At 36.0% G+C, this 23094-nt stretch overlaps 2 protein-coding genes across 8 annotated transcripts; one reads left to right on the forward strand and one right to left on the reverse strand.

Moving 5' to 3' along the window:
• Positions 1-91: 91 nt before the first annotated feature.
• tnfrsf1a (tumor necrosis factor receptor superfamily, member 1a) lies at positions 92-7238 on the reverse strand. 2 transcript variants are annotated; one of them, XM_082150445.1, is made up of 10 exons: positions 7061-7238; positions 6551-6630; positions 5814-5931; positions 5414-5542; positions 4737-4886; positions 4546-4630; positions 4245-4321; positions 3771-3919; positions 1793-1910; positions 92-1668 (listed from the first exon to the last, which is right to left on the reverse strand). In XM_082150445.1, exons 2-10 carry the CDS (start codon positions 6581-6583, stop codon positions 1364-1366), a joined length of 1164 nt encoding a protein of 387 aa, XP_082006571.1. In that variant the 5' UTR covers positions 6584-6630; positions 7061-7238; the 3' UTR covers positions 92-1363. The 2 variants fall into 2 exon arrangements, with proteins under 2 accessions (XP_082006571.1, XP_082006572.1); XM_082150446.1 differs by having other exon boundaries at positions 6551-6681.
• Positions 7239-12216: 4978 nt separating this feature from the next.
• On the forward strand, positions 12217-22961 carry LOC309484205 (tumor necrosis factor receptor superfamily member 11A). 6 transcript variants are annotated; one of them, XR_014200734.1, is made up of 7 exons: positions 12217-15485; positions 16316-16443; positions 17036-17167; positions 19611-19778; positions 19968-20090; positions 21823-22029; positions 22828-22961. XR_014200734.1 is itself a non-coding variant. In XM_082150487.1 (7 exons), the coding sequence occupies exons 1-6, from the start codon at positions 15478-15480 to the stop codon at positions 21985-21987; spliced, it is 645 nt and encodes a 214-aa protein (XP_082006613.1). In that variant the 5' UTR covers positions 12217-15477; the 3' UTR covers positions 21988-22029; positions 22828-22961. The 6 variants fall into 6 exon arrangements, 5 of the variants coding, with proteins under 5 accessions (XP_082006613.1, XP_082006610.1, XP_082006612.1 ...); XM_082150487.1 differs by having other exon boundaries at positions 20047-20090; XM_082150484.1 differs by lacking the exon at positions 22828-22961 and having other exon boundaries at positions 21823-22790.
• The last annotated feature ends 133 nt before the right edge of the window (positions 22962-23094 follow it).

The raw sequence follows: 23094 nt of genomic DNA on the forward strand, positions 1-23094 counted from the left end.
AGCTTGTACCACCAGGTTTCTCAAGAGAGGCTCCTAACAAACATTTTTATCTAAAAATGTGAATCACTATGAATGAAAAGCAAACTACACATTCAAAATATAAACAGTTTATTTGTTGTAGATGATATATAATTTTACATATCATAATAATCTTTCTTACACATAAAGGCACCATATATGGGTAAATCATATAGGAATTATTAAAAAAGTGAAAAGTGCATGATATCAGTAAAAATATTTTTTTATTTAAAAAAATAATCTTTTTACATTTTTGCAAATGTTTAAGTAGTTTTTGGGGACATCTATATATATGTTTGTTTTTAAGCAAAACCAAATGCTTCTAATCAGCTAATGATATATGAATGCACAGAAGTTGGCTTGTAATTACATTACATATTTCTAAAGAAAGACAATGGGAAGTAAAACCCATGTCCGCTGTTGAAACAGGATGAAAAGATTGGCTGTTCTAACCTGCTTTCAAGTTTATTAAAAGTTGAATAGAAAAACAGAGCTGTCATGGGGACATGAGCCAAATATATGTGTAATAACAAAAAACAAAAAACATTTCAGCTGGAGTGGATAGAACATTTTTAAAAAAGTTTAAGCAACATTTAAACACTGAAAACCAGACAATTTAAGACTTGCCTTGATTATATTGATAATACAAATCATCTGTGGTCAAATCAGCTTTATATTTGCACATGCACAACTTTAATGCCATCACCATATTAAAAGCCCATGTGATACAGAAAACATGGCAATACAAAAGCAATTAAAGCAAGCTTTTGTTTCAAAAATACTAAAAATAAATCTATACAGTTGAAGGCATTTTTAGGTAAATCTCACAAAACATATCAAGAACATGATCAGGTCACATTTTTACTGTAATTTGATCAAATAAATGCAGCCTTAGTGAACATAACAATCTTCTTTCAAAAAATTCTAATAACCTTACTGATCTCCAACTTTCGAACAGTAGTGTTATAGTGTAATATGGTGAAATGTGACCTGGACATGTTTTTGTGAGTTTTGTGCAATTAAAAGGAGAACTGAGAGAGAATATCCATGATTATGTCATATCCATTAAATTTGTACAAAATTACAACCCAAACCCCAGCCACCCCACCACCCTTGTTCAGATACAGTATATAAACTTTGACAGCACTAGAAAAAGCTTTGATGAAATATTTACAAAATTCACATAACATTTTAGTGTGAAATCTTGAGACACCTGGAAATATGACATGGTGTTAAACTGTAATACAACTGTAGATGCACTTCCACTTTCAAAGGAATCCATTGGAATTTAGTGGAAGGTTAAGATCTCTATTAATGCCCTGTTCTCCATTTTCCTCCGATGGCCTCATGATGAAGAGCTTGTGTCCTGCGAAAGAAACCTGTTCTCGATGTTATCTGCACAGTTAACCAAACACATGTCCTTTAATGTTTCTATGAACATCTGGATGCGGTGATATGGCAAAACATTGTTCCCTCCTCCACTGCCACTGTCACTCCAAACCTTCAGCATCTGATAGTGGGCATCCTTGCAGTTCCGGTGGTCTTGTTCTGCCCTGTCAATGTTCTGCTCAGAAACACCAAGCCGACGTGCAAGTTCTTTAAATCGTCCGATAGGGACCTCATCCAGCACAAAATAGAAGAACTCGTGAGCTAGAAGATCGATAGCAAGAGAAAGAAATGGGGGAGAGAAAGACAACAGACATTAATAATCTTTAACCTTCATTACTCAAGCCTCCAGGGATTTGTGTGTAGAAACAAATACACACAGACATACCTTTGATCTCTCTTGGGACGCAGTCTGGGAGTTTTCTGTGCTGTTCTGGATTGCATGGCTGATTTATAAAAGGAACACTCTCATTTGTTTTGTCTGGTGGCACAGTGATAATAAATGTCTGTGGAAACATAAAATAAACATAATTATTTAATAACATGCATAAAACAATCATTTCAGTCGTATCCAACTCTTGGAGATTCTAGGTGTTTGGTGTTTTATGCCCCCAATGGCGCCTTCCAGCCAGCGAGGGGATGGGTAGGTTTAAGGTTGAGGGTAGGGTTAGCTGCCTCTAAGGAGCCATTGGGGGCTTAAAACACCATAGAGCGAGATTCTATGGGCAATCTTCTGACATACGCGAGAAACTGTCCATGAATTTTCTTGGCGATGATTTTTTCGGGGTAAGTCACCTGGTCTTTCCCCAACCCTCCTCATTACATGGCTTGGGACTCATACATACACACGCATTCACACCGACAGACAATTTAGCATCTCCAGTTCACCTATACTGCATGTTTCTGGATTGTGGGGAAAACCAGAGACACATGCACATTCGAGAACATGCAAACTTTACACAGAAAGGCCTCCTGGCTCAAACCGGGACCTCCTTGCTGTGAGGGGACGATTCTACCCACTGAGCCACTGTGCCGCCCGCATAAAACAATACAATAACCAAAAACAACACCGGTCAAACAGATGTAACACACTGCATGATCTTGAAAAAACACATGTGTTCTATGAAGGTATTGCAGGAGTCATTATGGACTAATCATTATTTAAATACATTTTTTTACAACAGGGGTCTTCAATAAACAAATTGAAAAAATGCATTAAACAATATTCAGTATATTCAATGTTAACTTCAACCAAAGCTAGAGTTAACAAGCTAAATGGTTCATTATCCCCACACATAACAAGTTAAGTTAAATCATGACAACTCTCGAAATAGTTTTAGCATGTTATTGAATAATGCTGAATATGCTGTTGATTATTGCTACTGCTGAGAGCACGTATGGACTTACTACCGCTAACAGATACACAGACACGTTGCTGAGAGCATGTAAGGTATGCTGATGCATAAATAGACATTGATCCTGTTGCAGATCTAGGCAGGCGGAGCTGGGGGAGGTGGAGGGTTTCAGAGCATCGTTACAGGACCCTACAGCAAACACTGAACCAGACTATTGAAATGTTGAGCAAGCAATCTCATTGGCTGCAGGATCAGCAGAGGCCAATCAGCTTTTGCTCATGCAGTAATGATGTGATTGCCTGCAGATTACATGTAAAGGACAGATCAGCCTGCACTCTCTAGAGTTTCATGACTGAACTAGATATTTATTAAAGTAAGATTGAAATGTAATCTTGGATAAATATTCTGAGCCCTGCTCTATCCATTCAGCAAGGGGTCTTGGGCTGAAAAAGTTCTATAACTTTATTTGATCAAGTGTAAGAAAACATTGAATTGCATTGAATTGATCAAATCAGAGAATGTATTAAAAGAGAAAATGCATTACGGTTTCCACAAAAATGTTAAGCAGCACAACTGTTTTCAACATTGATAATAATAAGAAATGTTTCTTGATTTCTGAAGGATCATGTGACACTGAAGACTGGAGTTATTTCATTTATTTTGAAACTAACAAGCTATTTTAAAGTGTTATAACATTTCTCAATATTACTGTTTTTCTGTATTTTAAATAATACAGTAAAATAAGCCTTGGTGAGCATAAGTATATACAGCACCAGTTTAGCATTATTATATGTCATTATTTTTATTATGGGAAATCAGTTTGGTTAAGAGTCCAAAAGGAGGGACCTCGCGAAAAAGTATACGTATTAGTATATATCATCAAAACTGAATCATCTTCTGTGAAAACAGCACAACAGTAATTATGCGTTTAGCATCAAATGTGAATCATTCATACTGAGGAGATGAATGGTTTGTGGTGTCTTCGTGTCATAGGTTAATCAAGAATTTTACCTGATCTTCGGGAGCAGCTGATGATGACTGCGTCGACAATGCACGATTCCTCTTCCTCTGAAGCCTGATGCCTTCATATAACATAAACACTCCCAGTGCTACAACCGTGATACATGCACAAACGGGAACCAGTATTTGAGGTAATGTGCCTGAAAGATCAATATGATGAGAAACACACAATTAAATTCAACTCTTGTCTGAAGGCATGTTGTTTTTGGACCGCAGATACACTTTGCTTAGTCATGGCAGGGCAAATTCAAAAGAACATGAACGCTAAACGGGACTTCCCAAGATTACTCATGTTTTTCAGAGATTTCTGTCCTGGTTCTCTTTATCGATACACTCTAAATTCATAGTTTGCCAAGAGTAGCCTGTTAGGCATCCACAATATGAGGAAAGCTAACAGACATCAACAACTGACTCATAGTTTCTGATGGACACAAATTTTAATGGAATTTGATCAGTAGTACTCACCAGAAGGACTTGTTGGATGGATGGATTTAACAGGGATTGGTGTGGTTATGCACAAGTGTTTACACCCTTTCCCACATCTATAGGGCATAGAGAAAACTTTACTAATCATGTTGATTATTATTTTATTCAGTTACCTTAATTGATCTGTTAATTAGCCACTAAAATAATCTTCACGGGCTAATTCAGTACACTTCAGAGTTTGTGAAGAGCAGCAACGACATGCAGGGAATACACTCTAACATAAAATGTGATAACTTAAACAATTGCCAGCAGGGCTGACGAGTACTTAAGGGTGACTTACTCAGTGCATGGCTTACAGGATTTATTATCATCAGCAAGGTAATGATTTTCTTTGCACGTACAGTTTGTATTCTGTTCCTCATTACCTGACAAAAATGGAAACATTAACCAATGGTATCCTACAATGTAAATATAAGATTAATATATAACTTTATTTAATTTATGAAGCTTAATTAAGCTTGAGGAACTTACATTCCCCAGTTTTAAACTGTCCATGTCCACATTTCTTACAGGGAGAACATTCCCATTGATCATCGTCTAATTTCTTCTTGTAATATCCAGCCTCACACCCACATATCCTATTGGTATCGTGTTTACATGGTGATATCTCCTTGGAATGGGCTGTGGATAAGTGACAGATGAAAGACATATGAAAACATGGCAAAGATCACATGAATTGGTTATTGTGAAGTTTTTAACAATCATCCACTTACTGGGATACTTTCCTCCCAAAAAATAATTTACTCACTCTCATGTTCATCCATACATGTATAACTTTCTTTCTTCTGCGGAACACAAAACAATATATTTTTATAAATGTTTTTTTTTTTTTTTTTTTTTTTGTCAATACAATTAAAGTCAGTGGAGTCCAATGTCGTGTTGTACCCCATTGACAATCATTGTATGGACAAAACCTGTTAAAACATTTTTCAAAATATCTTGTGTGTTCCGCAGAAGAAAGAAAGTTATACATGTATGGATGAACATGAGAGTGAGTAAATTATTTTTTTTGGAGGAAAGTATCCAAGTAAGTGGATGATTAGTGGGGTTTTGTGAGGTTGAGTAAATGATGACAGAATTTTCATTTTTGGGTGAACTATCCTTACAAAACAAGAAATACAAAAAATGAAATGTAAAATGGCATTCACGTTTGTTGCAAAGCCGGCATCTGAAGCAGTTGTCATTGTAGTTTGATTTCTCCAAGTAGGTTCCATTTTCACATTTCACACACTCTGACCTTTTATCCGGTTCAGGGCATTCCGCTTTCAACTTAAACCCTAAAGTAGGAAACACGAGTAGAAAGGAGGAGAGAAAAAACATCAACAAAAGATTTCTGTGGAAAACACACCCCGTTGCTACATTATCCAAATAACCTGTTTTAAATGATAACAGCTTTGCTCCATTATATGATTAATGTTCTTTTAACCAAAAAAAAAACAACCAAAAAAAACATCACACACTTTAATGAAAGGACATAAACTGGACATAAAGAGCAATTCCATTGACACATTTTACATCTATAAACTAAAGCATTGAATTTTGCTTTACCTGGATGACATTTATCACAGCAGAATCCTTTCTTAGCCCTGTATTCATTTTCAGGACAACTTGTCCCGGCTCCACTAACTGCAGAATGTGATATTGTATATGATTGGCTGATTAGAATCTGTGGGGAACACAATATAATTTGGGTGAAAATGTCTGGGGAATGACATGCAATTAATATTATGTGTAGAGTGCACACAATACTGTATCCCATAATGAAATGTGCTTTGCTTGACCTTTCATTTCAAACGTGGTGAATAAACCAGAAGTAATATCTCACACAATTTCAAATAGCTCCTTTTTCACTCATCATCTGGTCAGATTGTGTCTTTAAATAAAAAAGTGACTTCTCTGATGGGTTGATCTTTCTTCAAAATGATGGGTAAGGTTTGACATTAAAACCTTGACATTAAGGTTAACATAAAAAAATAAAAAATAAAAAAATATATATATCATGGCTTCTACAGAAGCAAATATCATCACTTGAAAAATCTCATGTATGTCTTAAAAGGTTTATACATTATCATTAAAAATAAATTACGGAACCTGAACGTTGTGCCCCATTCCATAGATAAAGTAACCAAATATTTAACCAATCAAAACAACCCTTAATGATAGTCAACTATAATGGAAAAACTTACCAATACAACATTTTACAGCTTTATTTTAGACGATAACCTGGGCACTTTTGAAAATGACGGCTTACTGCAGAGTAAATTGCTTTGCAAATCCTGTCTTACCAGCAATAAAATGCACAACTGACATTTCCTCATGACCGCTGTAGAGGGCGCTAAAGCAGCTTCTTACTTCACCAAACACACTGTCCGGACAGGGCGGAGGGTCGGGGGATGAAAGAAGGGGGAATAATTAACTGCAGGTAACAGTAAATAATTACCGAATTATTCATTTCACAACATTACATAGTCAAGACAATGCAAGAGTTATATGAACTCTTATTTCCTTGTTGGCCTATATCAAGCAGAGTATCATTACAGTAGCCAAACCTGTTGCGAAATAATGCCTTCATGAGAAACTTACAATCAGATATAAACCACACACGTACAGTATCAAATACAGATGTCATTGTTAATGGCAGTTGAGACCCCCACAGACATGTAGACTAGGCTACTAAACATTTCCCCCCGTTTTAACCTAAAGGCAGTCTCGACGCCCACACTTGCACTTGAAAGTGTCATACTAAAGATTGCCAGAGATAAAGAGATTTTACTGAGAACAGCGCGTGAACTTACCTCTCTACTCATGGCGATGGCAATGTTTTCCTTTATTATCCTCCCAAAAACGTTTTTATCATCGTTACTGTAGCAAATTACTACGTGTTAAAAACGTGAGATTTGTAAAGTATCACTACCGTCCATTTCCTCGGAGAAGGAAGGGCAGTCGTTGACTGGAAATGTTATGCGTCACAATAGTCCGCTCCTCCTCGCGTGCCTCAAGAAGGAATTCGAGCAGCGGGATGAAACCGAAAGTAGGCTACTAAGCTTCTATTACAACACTGAAAACAGTCTTTGCACATTGATGGCGCCACACTGCAGGACACAAAATGTGCTAAACGTAACAGTTTATTTTACAGTGTCCATATGTTAGATGTAGGCTACTTACCATAGTAGTAAAAGTAAAGTATGCATAATTATGTTGTAAATTAATATTACTCAGTACTTCTTAAATATAGGCCTATAATTACACTGTAATGTGCTGTTCACGCAGAACTTGTTTTTTCCATTTGAATGCGCTACTATTCCATTGTTTTTCCGATGTAAACGCGCGCTAGACGGACGTGAACCGTTGCGCTCGCGTTTTGCTACTTTTGCAGCGTCTTGCGCAAACACGGCACTCTAAAAACGCCACCCTCAAGTTAAAATTAACTTAGTTAAACTTAAAAAAAAAAACACATCTTGAGACCTTGCGTTTTTCCCCATTCCACTGCCCACATCTTGTGCACATGCCCTTTTTGCCCTTACACTCCGAAGTGCCCTTTTTTTGGTGGTGGTGTTTTTTTTTTTTTTTTTTTTATAAATCAGTGCTATTGTTATATGCCTTTAATGTCTGAGAAAGAGCTTGAGTAAATCTTGTTCATCCTCAAACTGTCAGTAAACTGATAACTCCGCCCCCTCTATCTTGACTGAATGAACTGAAGTTCCGCAGCAGCCACAAAGCAGACAGCAGCTGAAGTTTTGCAAGGGTAAACAAAGATCTTGTTGTTTGAATAAGAACGCTACTAAACACCATGTCTATAAAGACTTTTATTTATTTGATGTCTGACTGAGACGTGTGGGACCTAAGAGAGAGGTCTAGCACAGTGGTTCTCAACTCCAGTCCTCGGGACCGCTGCTCTGCACATTTTGTATGTCTCTCTTATCTGACACACTAAGTTCAGTTCATGGAGTCTATCCTAACGAGCTGATGATCTGAATCAGGTGTGTTAAATAAGGGAGACATACACAATATGCAGAGCAGTGGGTCCCGAGGACTGGAGTTGAGAACCACTAGCATCATAGCCAATAGTAGGCCTACATAGCCTACGCTGTGCATACAGTAGCATTTCATCTTTTATAAAATGAGATTTTGGCCAAATGTATTTTACAACAGGAAAAACTGAGCGCCCATATAGCTACAACATACTAGTTTGTAACCTGTTAATGAAAATGTAATGTGATGCCGCCGGCTCCATTTTAATGACGGACAGAATGCACATTTGCACACATTCGCTGGTCAAAAACCCCGTACTGCATATGAGTTTGACTTTTGTAAAATGTTAACAATATCAAGTTTTAAATAGGAAAAATATCAAAACTCTTTGGTCATTTTTTTGAGAGAGATGCTAATGGTCCTGTCCGATTCAATGATCTATGCTAAGCTATGCTAAAAGTGGTACCGCCAGACCCGGAGATCGGCTGAATGGATTCGAAAACGGTAAAACTCAACTGTTTAACTCTGGGGGAGTTGTAAAATGAGCCTATTTCCAAAAAAAGTGAAGTATCCCTTTAAGCAATGGGCCTGAACGGTGGTTTAATGTCAACATTGTGACAACGCCTTCACCACCCTTCACCACACAACGTAGCCTAGTTATAGCAACCTTTTGGCCATGCTGTTAAAATGTTGTTAGAAGGTTGGGTACGTTGTGTGCCAACGTTCTGTGTTAGCTGGGTCGCCACCTAGGTAACGTATATTTCTATGAAATTTCTTCTTTTATTTATGATTGCTGATACACTTAATTTATTAACATTTAATCATGTAATGGTAATAATATTAAATGATGGTTAATTTAAGGCTGTTAATGTGCACATATTCGCTATCTAGCTATTTTTTGAATCTATAGTATTCTATACTCTCCGCTCGTCTTCACATGTATAAATGTAGTAAAACATGATTTTTTAGGGCTAAAGAAACCTTGTATATTTATATTATTATGATTGCTATTAATATTGAATCAGTCTAAAGCTTTTGAGACTATTATTTTGTGTTATTGAATTTGTCATGAAGATGTGACCATTTTTTCCTTTTATGTGGGCTTACTAAATAATCTTAATATAAAAAAAAGAGACGGGGATGCCCTTTTTCAGTTTTAACACATGCCCCTCAAAAGGTCTGTGCACAGCCCTGCATAACACATTCTGTGTGAACAAGCCCTAACAATGACACCTTCAAATAAAGTGTAACCCTATGTTGATGTCTTTCTTCCTAAAAAAAGAATTTTTTAACAATGTTTTGGTATGTTGCAACTTGCATCCGGATTACTGAGTAAGTGATTTGAACTTGAAAACCAGGTCAGATTGAATCTTTCAAAATGGTTTTGTAAATAGGATCAACCGATTCATTGATAAGATCTGACACAAATGAGTCAGACATCGCTATAATTTGCTGGAATGCACTGTGACTTTTACCCTGATTAGTCTGGACGAGTTAACTCCAGCTGTCGAAAGTTGGAGCCAGCCTGCAGATTTTGGCCAGTCAAAGTAGATTTCACAAAAGAATTGCATAGTGTATGATGGGCATAAAAATGATGAGCTTCAGACTGTTCCATCCAGTCGGAGGATATCAAACATGTCTGATATTTTGAGCCAATTTTGGAACACATATCATTGAGTATGATGTGCCTTTCTACTCAAATGAAGATGGTGGTTGTGAGGCCCTCTTTGTCATGGCCTAGTGGTTAGGGAGTTGAACTGGTAACCCGAAGGTTGCTGGTTCGATTCCAGAACTGGTGGGAAATGACTGAGGTGCCCTTGAGCAAGGCACCTAACCTCTAATCGCTCCCCGGGCGCCACACAAAGGCTGCCCGCTGCTCTGGGTGTGTGCATCCATGTTTGCAGTGTGTGTGTGTGTGTGTGTGTGTGTGTTAACTACTCACTACTCTGCTCCTAATGTGTGTGCATTAACTTGGATGGGTTAAATGCAGAGGTCAAATTCCAAGTATGGGTTACCATACTTGGCCGTCGCGTGTCACTTTCACTTTTTTTAGGATAGACATCTTCAGTCACCATTTATTGTCAATGCATGCAAATAGGAGTAGTTCTTCAAAATGTCTCCTTTTGTATTCCATGTAGGGAAGAAAGTTATGAGTTTGACCTGAGAGTGAGTAAATGATGACAGAATTCTCATTTATGAGCAAACTATCCCTTTAAGTAATGGCACATTCTCATACCACTGCAGAGACAGCACATACAAATACATACACGGCTTATGTACATGCTTTTTTTAATTTCACAACAACTTAAGAAATGTTTTCATAGCTCTCCCTGTTTCAAGTTTTGTCTTTATTTTTCTCTGGTGAAATATGAGCTAATAAGGCTCTTAAACTGTTCACTTCTAGGTTGAGGAAAAAGCTAAAGACTTTAGCAGACAGAATGTTGCGCTTAGCTACTGAGGCAAAGAAATAACTTCCTCACCTCCGTAACCACATCCTGTCTCCATTTCCCCTGTGACCTGCAGTGTCACCATGGAGATTCTAAAAACTGCCCACGGATTGTTCTAGTGCAAAGACTAATTAACAAAAAGAACAAAACAAAACTTTGTTCTGTATTAAATTTAGATGGCTTTTTATCTTCTTTAAGTTTTGATATTTCATTTGCAGTGCATAACCACATGGCTCAAATGGCAAGATCCTGCTGTTTCATTAGCATGACCAACAAGGCCAATACTGCACCCGCAGGGTTTGCTGGCAGATTAAAACAACTATTATCATGTTAAAGATGGAGCTTGATCGCTTTATATGATGAACAGATTGAATGTAGGCTCAGGATTCATATATTAGACAAAAAGCCTAACTTAAAGCTGCAGTCCATAATTTTTGCTCTTTGTCGCCATCTCTGTTCGAAATATGCAATTGCAGTTATTTGCGAAATGATCAACTTTACGTGGGTTGTGCCTCGGCACGGCACAGCGCGGATGAATCCAATGTTTTGAGGAGAATGCGCCAGTTGGCGCGCCGGTGTGGATACTGTCATTCGCAATCACAGATTCTACTTTTTGGAAGTATGACCAACATTCTAATTTTCACCGGAAAATGTCGTCTGAACAAGTAACATCCACTTTTGTTCTCACCAACTAAAGGGAAAAAAGCGTTGCAGTAAATCGCGCTGATTATATCTAACGATCGCTTATCATAACACGTCAAACCGTGCAAATTATACGTGACGTAATGACGCAACGACATGCTCGAATTTCCCGCGGAAATCCACCAGTACCACTGGAATTAAAAACTTTATTACAAGCTTATACCGTTTTGAATCGAGCTAAGGCAAGCAGAGAGTTTTGAACACTGACTGGTTATGTACTTGCTCCAAAATTTATTTTGGATAATTTTTAACCCAAAAAAGTTACGGACTGCAGCTTTAATTATGACCGATATTAATCTTTTATTTAGATGAATGGGAATGCTAACAGTTTTATAGGTATTATAGACATTGTCCTTAAGACATTAAACAATGTGTCATGAGCAGTTATTTTAAATATCAGCAGGGCAGAAAACTGCAGGTAGGCTGAATCTATAATCCCTCATTCACTATTCTCTACGTTAGTCCACTAATAATGTTCACTTGAAAGAGTGAATAAAAAGGAGTGAGCGAATTCGGACAGGCGTTGAGCGTACATCAGTTGTACACTCGTTATTGCGGTGCAATGTGGGATTGAATGAGTGCACTCAATAACATGAGTTTAATACTCACTTAGTTTAATAAACATGAAATATGGTTTCGGACACCACTACAAATGGCTCTCCCCTTAAATAACGCTCTATTTGAGGGTATAGGGACAATTTCGGATTCAGCCATAGTCTCTTGTAGCCGACTTACCTTTGACTGATGGCATAGAGGGCAACAGTTGGGTTCCGTAAATAAGAATCCCATTCATTTTCTCCATAGAGAGATGTACCTGTCCTCCTTCTGATATACCTGTCAAGAGATGATCTTCATCAGCCTTAATCACCTGCTCCCAATTCCTACAGACCTGTACTTAATAAAATAGACTGAGAGGTCAGAGTATATCTACATTAGACTCACAGAAGGACTTTCTGTTTGCGCCAGACTTGTTGTCTGTGTAGTCCTGTTTTGTTTGTTAATTTTCTGTCTCTGATTGCTGAGTTTGTACCTTCATCTCATGTTTGGTGTCATTAAACTGCCTGCAATCTCCTCAAAGTGGTCTCTGATTGGAGACCCCCTTCTTGGAGAGCATCATAATCATAATCTCAGATGCCTAAATCTAAAACATCTGATTGGTTTTAATTATCATCTCTATCGCGGTCACGCTCTCACGACATTGCAGTTCTTCATCATCGTGAAAGTGTATTATCTGCATGCGTTTAAAAGCCATATCAGTCTAAACTACTGATATATGGTTTTCTGAGCGCACACATCCGAAGCACGCGCACAGAGAGCTGGCGGCGCGCCCCATGAGTATTAAACTAAGTTCTCTTTCATGTCATATTGCACTTAAACTGTCAAATACACACAAGGTTGTGTCAAAAACACACAAAGTTCACATAAACACAGTCGGTTATGTCTGTTAACGTAAACAGCAAGTAAAGAAATGGGGATTTATTAGATCTGTGTAATAAAATGAAAGCAGCGTAATATACAGTACTACTGTTATATATGCTGTTAATATGAATCAAACAACAAAAGAAAAACAGAAAATCACTCACTGCTCTTGATTTAATAACTTAGTAGCTTTAATAAGAATACATTTCTTATTTGAATGCTGCTGTGAAATGCTCTGGCGAGGAGATAAACACGGCGGACTGTGTATAGCTCATTCAGGGCAGAGTTTATGCTAATAAGGCGGAGTCCATCAGCAGATGTGGGCGGGGCATAAGCATTTGTGACGTCACATTTGCATAGAAACTGCAAACGGCTTGTTCTGAGACACCGCTTATGATTTATGGGGATTACAAAAAGAGGAGTGTGTTGATTTTTAGCATTATAGGGTGCTTGCTTGTGTACCCTACCAACACACATTTATATTCAAACACCATGTAAAAGTGAATTTGCATAATAGGCCTCCTTTAAGACATTACCTGAATCTGGATACTGCAGTATAAAGGAGAACACAGGTTCTCTGACCAGTTTACTAAAATTTCAAATGCAAATCCGAAAAGAAAATATTACATTATCTGCCAGGATTTTCATCTGCAGCCCTTAACTCAAAAGAACATCAGTTATTTCACAATTTGCTATCAAATGTCACTTATAAGGGAAAGTGTGAAAACTTTGAGAGGAAAGTACTGAAATAAAAAGCACACTGCCACACCTCCACAATAACATTTTTGACAGAATAGAAAATCAAATTGATCTAATATGACAGCATTGAAGAGGGGTCTCACTCATAAGGGGGAAAACTCTTTTACTTAAAGACTAGAGTACTTTAAGGTCGCTTGCCTGTCAGCATGTGATGTTATCTGTATGTACCAATTTCACAATATCTTAGTGGTTGTAGTGATGTTGTGGTAAGCCCTCCTTTTACTGTAAACACCTAACTGCTCTTGTGTGTATGCACGTGTGCTATAGTGGCATGTCTACAAGAAAGACATGACTCTTCACTCTTTGTGGTATCAGTTCTGAATAAAACCAACGAGTTGACAACTCATATGTGTGAACAACAGTTGGGGAGACAGATTAAGATAAAACAAAGTGAATATATGCTTTGTAAAATAATCCACAAAAAAACCATTGAGGCAGATTTCAGACATAATGTACTTTACACTAACCAGTCTTTGTCTTCATCTTTATTAATCTGAGCTCAGAATAAGATGATGAGCTTCATTGATTCTGTGTGAATCGGACGTTATTTCAGCATTGACCTCACTACTAATCTCATGTCTCAGAATGAGTAGCTGTTGTAGTGCTAGCTTCTTCTTTTTTTACTCATGGTTTTACTCAGAATGAGACCCTTTTCATCTGGAGTGTTTTTTTGTGCGCATGTATTTGTTTCAAAGAGAGTGAGAAAGGAGAGAAAGAGAGAGTTTGTTTTGGAACTATTTGAAAGTTAAAACAAGACATGAAACATTTGATGGAAACTTTGGGGTAGGAAAGAGAGCAGGAGAAATATTAACAGAGAGCAATGCTGCTTCAGTTGGGGGTCCTACGGCAAAGTCATCAATAACGTTTTCTGAATGTTAGTTCATAGATGACTCATCTGACATTCTGATAGATTTAATGCTGAAATGTTGTCCCCTCATCTTCAAAGTTTCAGAGGGGCCTGACTAACTCACATCTCTTGTCGTTTTATCACTGACTCCCTGCTCGTACACTGTCTCAAGGTAAGACTTTACTCTTTCTCATTGCGAATATAAAAGGATTTAACAGGTATGAAAAAAAAAAATAGCAAGCTAGTTAAAATGTACTGTGATGCACAAGCTATAATAATCTTATTGTAAGGGTACAAATGTTTATATCAATGTTCATTAAAAGTTCAAGAGAATAAAAATTAAAGCCTAAAATATAGAATATTCACGCAACTGGGTCAAGCTGAATTTAGTAAGTCAGCCAGGGTCACCTATTCTGGTTTTTATTTTAAGAATGCTCAAAAGATTGTTGTATAATCATTGAGATTGTTGTATAATCTTATTACATTCACTTACATATGTACTTATGTATTCCATTCACATAGAGGACGAGGCTACTAACCTATTGTTCGTTATAGCAACATTTTATTCGTTTTGGATTAAAGATCAATTATTATAACTTATCAAAACCTAGGCTAGTTAAAAATACATACCATCGCTGTCAGACGACGTATCTCCATATTTTGTCCTTTTTTTCCATAAATGATCAGGTGTGTTTGACTTGAAGCGGCGATGCACAGCCCAATTGTTGTATTGACATCAAGTACCGCGAGAGTGATTCGAAAGCATAAGGAGCCGCCTGTTCTCTAATCACTCTCGCGGTACTTTGATGTCAGGCTGCCAATCATCGGTCTGCGCAGCGCTGCTTCAAGTCAAACACAAGTCACTCGTTATGTCTGTCTGTGGGTTTTGCAAATATTTAACCAACGAAAGGTATTAAGTAGAGCTTGTGACTAAGCCTAATCGTGACTCGTAACTCAATTGGATCTTCAAATTATTGGAAAATAGTCTATGGTAAAAACCTCATAAACCCACCTAGATGGCGAATGAAGTGCCGCATGCAGTTTGGACCGTCTCTGCTTGTCTGCAATGCAAGGGTAAATAAAGAACGGTTTGTTTGAATAAGTACAGCGTTATCTTTACTCAAGAAACGCAATATATATATATATATATATATATATATATATATATATATATATATATATATATATATATATATATATATATATATATATATATATATACAGATCAAAGTTTTATGTTGGCATATCTGATGAGTGAAGAAGAGTGTAGTCTAGCAGCCTGTGCGTAGCACTTCATCTTTTATAATAACATAAGCTTTTGACCAACTGATAGAAAAAGCCTAGTGCCTACATAGCTACAGTAAATTTTATAACCTGTTGGTTGATTCAGAGAAATTCTCCGAAATTTCCAGAAAAGCGCTGGTCAAAAACCTTGTAACTCCATTCGAGCTTGATTTTTGGTAAAAAATGTAATAATATAATGACACATGCATCTTAAAGCCACAATATCAACTTAGTTTGTCGACGCTGTGTAATTATTTTAAAAAGACTGTTTCAATATGTGCAATGCAATATGTGTGTGTTGCATTTAGCATAAATTGCATTTAGCAAATTATATATATTGTAGTGTAGCCTATATGTATTTGATCATAACTTAGTGCTAAAAGATCTTAAAATAAATGAAGAACTTAATACAAATGGAAAAGTTACAAAAGTTATTTATTAATAATTAGTAGGCTACATTGAGCATTTAACAAGAAAGGCCGTCTTTATCTGTCATTGACAGCCAAGTAATGCATTTATGATTTGTATGACTCTTTACATACGCTGCTAACACATTTAAAGTCATTCCAGGTCTCATGTGTCATTCTGAACCTTCACAAACTTCTTTTTTTCTCTTCCAGTAAGATGCTTGCCCTGCTCGTTGTCCTCCTGCTCTCATCACATGTCCTTCCTCTCGTCCAATCACGGACGTGCGATGAAAGCACAGAGTACTTCGAAAATAATAAGTGCTGCAAAAAATGTGAACCAGGTAAATGAAATGCTACCTCATCACTGTGAGTGCAATCATAAGACAGTTTGAGGAGAAATGAGCACAGTTGAGTCAGAGTTGAACTTGAGAAGAGTTAAAATGTTAAGATTAGATAATTAACATGATAAATGGAGTTTAGTTTAGAGGGCTGTATTGAGTTAAACAAACATGTATGAACCAAATACGTGTGTAATAAAGCAGGAAAATCTAAAATAGGAATGTATAGGAATAATCAAATTTTAGAGACTAAATTGATTGCAGACTGTTTATGCAGACTTAATCAAGGCATATTTCAATTGAAAAAGACTGGATGTACCCTTTGATCATATCAAAACCGGCTGTATTATGTAAGAATATTTCAGGGTTCAGTTGATCTATGGTTTGATGACATTTACCTAACGTCTTAGAATGACACATCAGGTTTCTCGTATAAGGATGACTTGTTCTCTGAACTCAAACTGGTAAACTCTCAAACTAGTCAGTGTTGAATGCCACACTGTTATCATTTTGCCTGTACAGCAGCAGAGTCAGCATGATTCTGCCAGTACATCTCATTACATGTGTTTCCCTGTCTTTGTGTGTGTTTAAACAGGACAGCATATGGAAAAGAGATGCGGAAGAGGCTCACCTGATACTAAGTGTGCCACATGCCAAACCGGCTACTACCTGGACGTCTATAATGACATTCTTGATTGTCATCAATGCACGATGTGCACCAAAGAAAGTACGTCCACTCCATTTCTTTGTTTGTGATGTCACGAAACATGTTTTATGTTCATTCAATGATTCGTTTGGCTGTGTTCTGAATCTTCAGATGAATCAGTAAACTAGAAATACCAAACATGACAGTAAAACAAGATAGGGGCTTCCCCTTCAGCAGATCATGGTGGGTTTTTAGTATGGAGGTAGGTGGGGGTCTGAGAAATGTCTGAGTGTCTGGTAACCAACATGATATGGGACAGCAAACGTTAAAAATACATGTGTAGCTCTGGAAAAAAATGGCACCTGAGCGACGGAATTTATTATTCGGAACGGAAATAACTGCCTACTGAGATGTCTGAGATGTTTTGATATGCAAAAGCCTTGCTAAATCACTGTGATTAAAATATATGATCAGTAAGTTATGACAACATATGTTTTTACATAGCTTTACTCATCAAAATAAGTTAAGCAGTTTTCAACTTTTTTTTAATAAGTTATTCAAGATTCAAATCATTTTTTTTAAGTCAGTTTAATGTAATTTAAGTTGAAATGACTTAAACATCCAAGTTGATTGTACTTCAAAATTTAAGGCTGCAACTTTTTTTAATGTGTAGATTCAGTTTGACGATTAAATAACAAGTAGAAACAAAATACTTGTAAACAGGTAGTAGGAAGGAAAAGGAGAGGAAGTGCAAGTAATGTTTTACGTAACTGAACAAAGAAATATTGCTGATATGTTTGGGACCCTGCTAAAAAAGACAAGCATACATTTCCATTGACTATGTTAAACCAGCAACATCCCATGCTGGTGACCAACAATACTGAACTGTTTTATTAACAGTGGAAGTGAATTCTGTACAAATGTTGTTTTCAATATGAATGACTGCTGAAAATTATGTAAATTATGCAGAAAGTTTGCACATGATTCTGTGAAACCTGTGCCATATGATTCTTTAGCTCTGATTGGAGATGCTTAAGGTCACATAACCATGCTGAGTCTTGTGCTAAAAAAGATGAGTAGAAATGAAAAGTGAATATCCTGAGGTGGATCTAGAAGTTAATTGTGAGTCAGCAAAAAAAAAAAAAACTGTGTTTGAGTTTGCTGTTTTATTTTGACACTTGTGTCTTGGTGAAATGACTGTGCTTTAGTAAGCAGTCACATATGGGTAAAGACAGGTGCTTTTATGTCTTTGGGGTTGGTTTGTACTCAAACTCAAACAGATTTCAGCGTTTCCTTTTTGTTATATGAAGGTCACATTATTTTTGTATTTTTAAATCTACTTTTCAAATGCGTTTATGTGTACATTTTACAGTTTTAAGGTCCATTCACACCAAGGACGGTAACTATAAAGATAACGATAAAGATGTAGTTCTAAAAATCATTCTCAATATTAAAGAACAGCTATAACGATAACGGCACAGCCACAGAGTACGATATCATTGGAATCACTTTCAGGATTTCATTCAGCTGCTGAGTGATAAAAACATTGACAGCCAATCAAAATCAATCCTGCTATTTCGAGCTTGAGCATTTAAAGTGACAGACAAGTACGGGCTTATAATAAACAGAACAATGTCGACCGATGGTGTGGACGCTATTATAGTAATCTTAATAGTTATCGTTCTTGGTGTGAAAACTAATTTTATAACCATTTACAGAGATTATGAATGTTGTATGAAAACAGTTTTGCCCCTAATAAAGTTTGTGTACTTGGTTACATACTGTAGGCTACATACTGTAGTTACAGCTTTTATAGTTTTACTATTTTCCAAGACCCTAAGTTTTAGAACAGCTACAAAAATGAACCATAAAAATAATATTAATTATTGCATTTATGCTATTATGATTTAAATTAAAGGTATAGCGGAGGATGTTTTACTTCCTGGTGGGTAACCTATACTATTGGTCCTCCTAATTGTCAATCATTCTGATGAATCAATCAAACTTTTCAAAAAGTGGAGAGGGCGGGTCTTATCTAAAATTTGGAAAGATCCTCCGCTATACCTTTAAGAGAATAATCAACAAACTATTTTAATAGTTTTTGTGTAAATTTATTTATATTCAGTTTAGAGCATCTTTTGAGATGAAATGTGATAAAACAGAGGAAAGTAAATGTAAATTTGAATATTGATTATTGAACATTTCTATTGTGGGTCATTTCCAATGAAACTCTGGTTGTGTAAAATTTTGCCCTTTTTTTTCAATTCTGTATATAAATAAATAAAAAAAGAAATTAGCATTAGTAATATGCAGCAGTTTTAAAATGTTAAAATGTCCACCATTTACTCAACAAAATAGAATAGTGATTTGGTATATGGTGGAAATTACATTTTTAATGAAAGTTCAGGGGAAAAAATATACATTTAATGAACTAGTGAGTGATTTAAGGAAGTACCACAGTTGAAGAAACACAGATGGACACATACAGTTCTACATAACCCCTTTCACTGGTTTGATTTTGCAGATATGAAGTATGAGAAGAACTGTACTCCGAAAAGAGATGCTGTGTGTACATGTGATGAGGGCTACAAATGCAGTCCAAACAGTCACAAATGCGAGATGTGTGTGAAAGTCCAGACATCTACTACGTCCCCTAGTACTACTTTTTCTAGAACAGCACCGCACACCCAGGGTGAGTATCTGAACCCTGACGCGCTGTTCTCAGCCTGTTATATTCATTTTATAAACATTTACATATATTTGGACTGTTGTGGTATTTCCAGCTGACAGACTGTCACACACACAGTTCTCTACTGACCTGTTTACTCTTTCTCTCTCCTTCTCTCCATTCATTTGCTCCCTTTCTATCAACCTCTTCCAGATAATGTGTGGATCTCGGTGAGTCTGTGTTTTGCATGTGTGTGTGTGTGCGTTCTGTTCACCTGTTTCCTTCTTATCAGCAGACATGCACGACCATGTGGATGGATCATGTCAGCATCAATCGGTCAGTGCCACTATAATTCACAAACAAAACCGCTAAAGTGCTCTTTATACTCTTGCATGACTCAAGATACACTGACATTCCAATGCATGAACAGTATGTTAGTATAAGGGCATTTTCAGACCTGTAAATTGTTTGCTTTGTTCCCAAACAGGGACTTAATTTGTTACAGTGTAGCAATTTCTTTCTGGTTCGGTTCACTTTTATGAAGCAACATTTCGAAGCATACCAAAATGTGTTTATGCAAGTCACATGTGAGAAAATATGTTCTCTTATTGGTCAGTTTCCTCTGCATCATCCATTAAGATGGATTGATAAGTTTGCTCCAAAAGCTTATTGTGGCTTTATCTGTAGCTGTGGTGACACTCGCAAACATTTATAGAAATGTATAATGCTTTTCAGTATATTTTTTTCTCATGGCTAACATAGCACAGGATATATAATATAATATAATAATATCTATGATGGACTGACTAACTGTGTGCTATTTATAATATATTCATTAGAAATTATATTATATTATATTATATTATATTATATTATATTATATTATATTATATTATATTATATTATATTATATTATCTGTGATGGAGTGACCAACTGTTCAGAGTGCTGTTTATAATATATTTATTATAAATAATATAATATAATAATATCTATGATGGACTGACTAACTGTTCCGAGTGCTGTTTATAATATATTTATTATAAATAATATAATATAATAATATCTATGATGGACTGACTAACTGTGTGCTATTTATAATATATTCATTAGAAATTATATTATATTATATTATATTATATTATATTATATTATATTATCTGTGATGGAGTGACCAACTGTTCAGAGTGTTGTTTATAATATATTTATTAGAAATAATATAATATAATAATATCTATGATGGACTGACTAACTGATCCGAGTGCTGTTTATAATATATTTATTATAAATAATATAATATAATAATATCTATGATGGACTGACTAACTGTTCCGAGTGCTGTTTATAATATATTTATTATAAATAATATAATATAATAATATCTATGATGGACTGACTAACTGTTCCGAGTGCTGTTTATAATATATTTATTATAAATAATATAATATAATAATATCTATGATGGACTGACTAACTGTGTGCTATTTATAATATATTCATTAGAAATTATATTATATTATATTATATTATATTATATTATCTGTGATGGAGTGACCAACTGTTCAGAGTGTTGTTTATAATATATTTATTAGAAATAATATAATATAATATAATATAATATAATATAATATAATATAATATAATATAATATAATATAATATAATATAATATAATATAATAATATCTATGATGGACTGATTAACTGTTCCGAGTGTTGTTTATAATATATTCATTAAAAATAATATTATTATATTATATTATATTATATTATATTATATTATATTATATTATATTATATTATATTATATTATATTATATTATATTTTCTGTGATGGACTGACCAACTTATAATATTTTTATTAGAAACATAACATACATTATTTATAATTAACTTCTATAGTAATTTCATTGTATATGTGATCAAATTAAAACTAATTTATGTGGTTTCTATATATATATATATATACATTTTGAGTTTAATATTTCACTCAATATATTAAAAGATGGCATGAAATTGTACTGCATAGCAGGAATGAGTCTTTAATGATGTGTATCGTACTGGGTCTTCAGGTCTCTGGCGCTCCAAAAAGAACTCTGAATTCAGTCAGTGCACAAAGGAAGATGAGGTACCAATGCCAGTGCAGGAGGTGTGTGGAAAGACAGAGAAACTGGAGGATGTCTGAGAAAGGAGGAGGAAGAAGGCCGCTGATGCGTCTAAGGATCGAGTACTTTTAGGACAAAACTGCTGCTGCCATTTACTCAAGAGAAGAGTGAGAGGTGAAGAAGTGCCTCATCTGAAGGTTCAGTGAGAATGACAGTCCATCCTGAGAAATAGTCAAATATACGACTTCTCACTGCACATAAAGACACATTCAACATTCGACATAGAGCTAATCTTTAGGTTTTCTTCTCTGCACACTTGTTTGTATTTATAATTGGGTAGTTAATGCACAAAATCCACGTGAACTTTGTTAAACTGTATATAAATGTCAAGGGAAAGTCTTTGTTAGGTACCTGCTCAACATTTCTTTTCACAATTTTTATCTCTTTAAAAGTAATATGCTTGTTCGACTTCATGCAGCTCTGTGCAGACCGATCAGCGGCTGATTTTAAGCAGTGCATGCCGGTTAGAATTTGTGTCCGACTTGATACAGCGCAGACGCCACGTGAATGTGATGTATGACATCAGAGTCCCGCGAGAGCGATTCGAGAGCAGCCGCAGAGAGCGTCTCAAGAGAGCTTCTCAAGAGCGGCTGCACCAGAGCCATATAGAGATGTATATATATGGCTCTGGGCTGCACGAGCTCTGATGACGACACAGCTGTTTCACGATTGGCCCGATATAACTGTAAAATCTCCTTTCATGTAGTTGTGATTTTATATTGTCTCATGTTAATCAAAATAAAACTGATTAAAAAAAACGTAGACCTCACTACATTGGTTTTTAAATAGTATAGGCTTATTTGGAACGTTATTCTTGTACAAACAGACGCTGTATGAAGCAGTACATAATTGAATTAAAATATCTCTGAAAAGTCTGTGCATTTGACAAATATTGCCTTTATTTCACTTCAGCTGTGGTAAAATATGGAAACACAGCGCGAGCGTCACTACGGGAAGCAGAAAGTGTCGGACTTCACGTCTCCGTTTGCAGCTCCTCCCCGCCTTCACATCGGCTGCCCAACACACCTAATGTCTCAAATAATGAGGTCATCAAAGCTGCCTGTATATAGCATGTCAAACCACGGGGCCCAGAACAATTTCATGTTATCTATCCAATTGCATAAAACAGAAAAGGGAATTATATTTGTAAGTCCATGTTGCAGTGAAATGAATTTAGTA

This window comes from Leuciscus leuciscus, assembly GCF_965113295.1.
Source record: "Leuciscus leuciscus genome assembly, chromosome: 20".
In the NCBI taxonomy this organism is placed as follows: domain Eukaryota; kingdom Metazoa; phylum Chordata; class Actinopteri; order Cypriniformes; family Leuciscidae; genus Leuciscus; species Leuciscus leuciscus.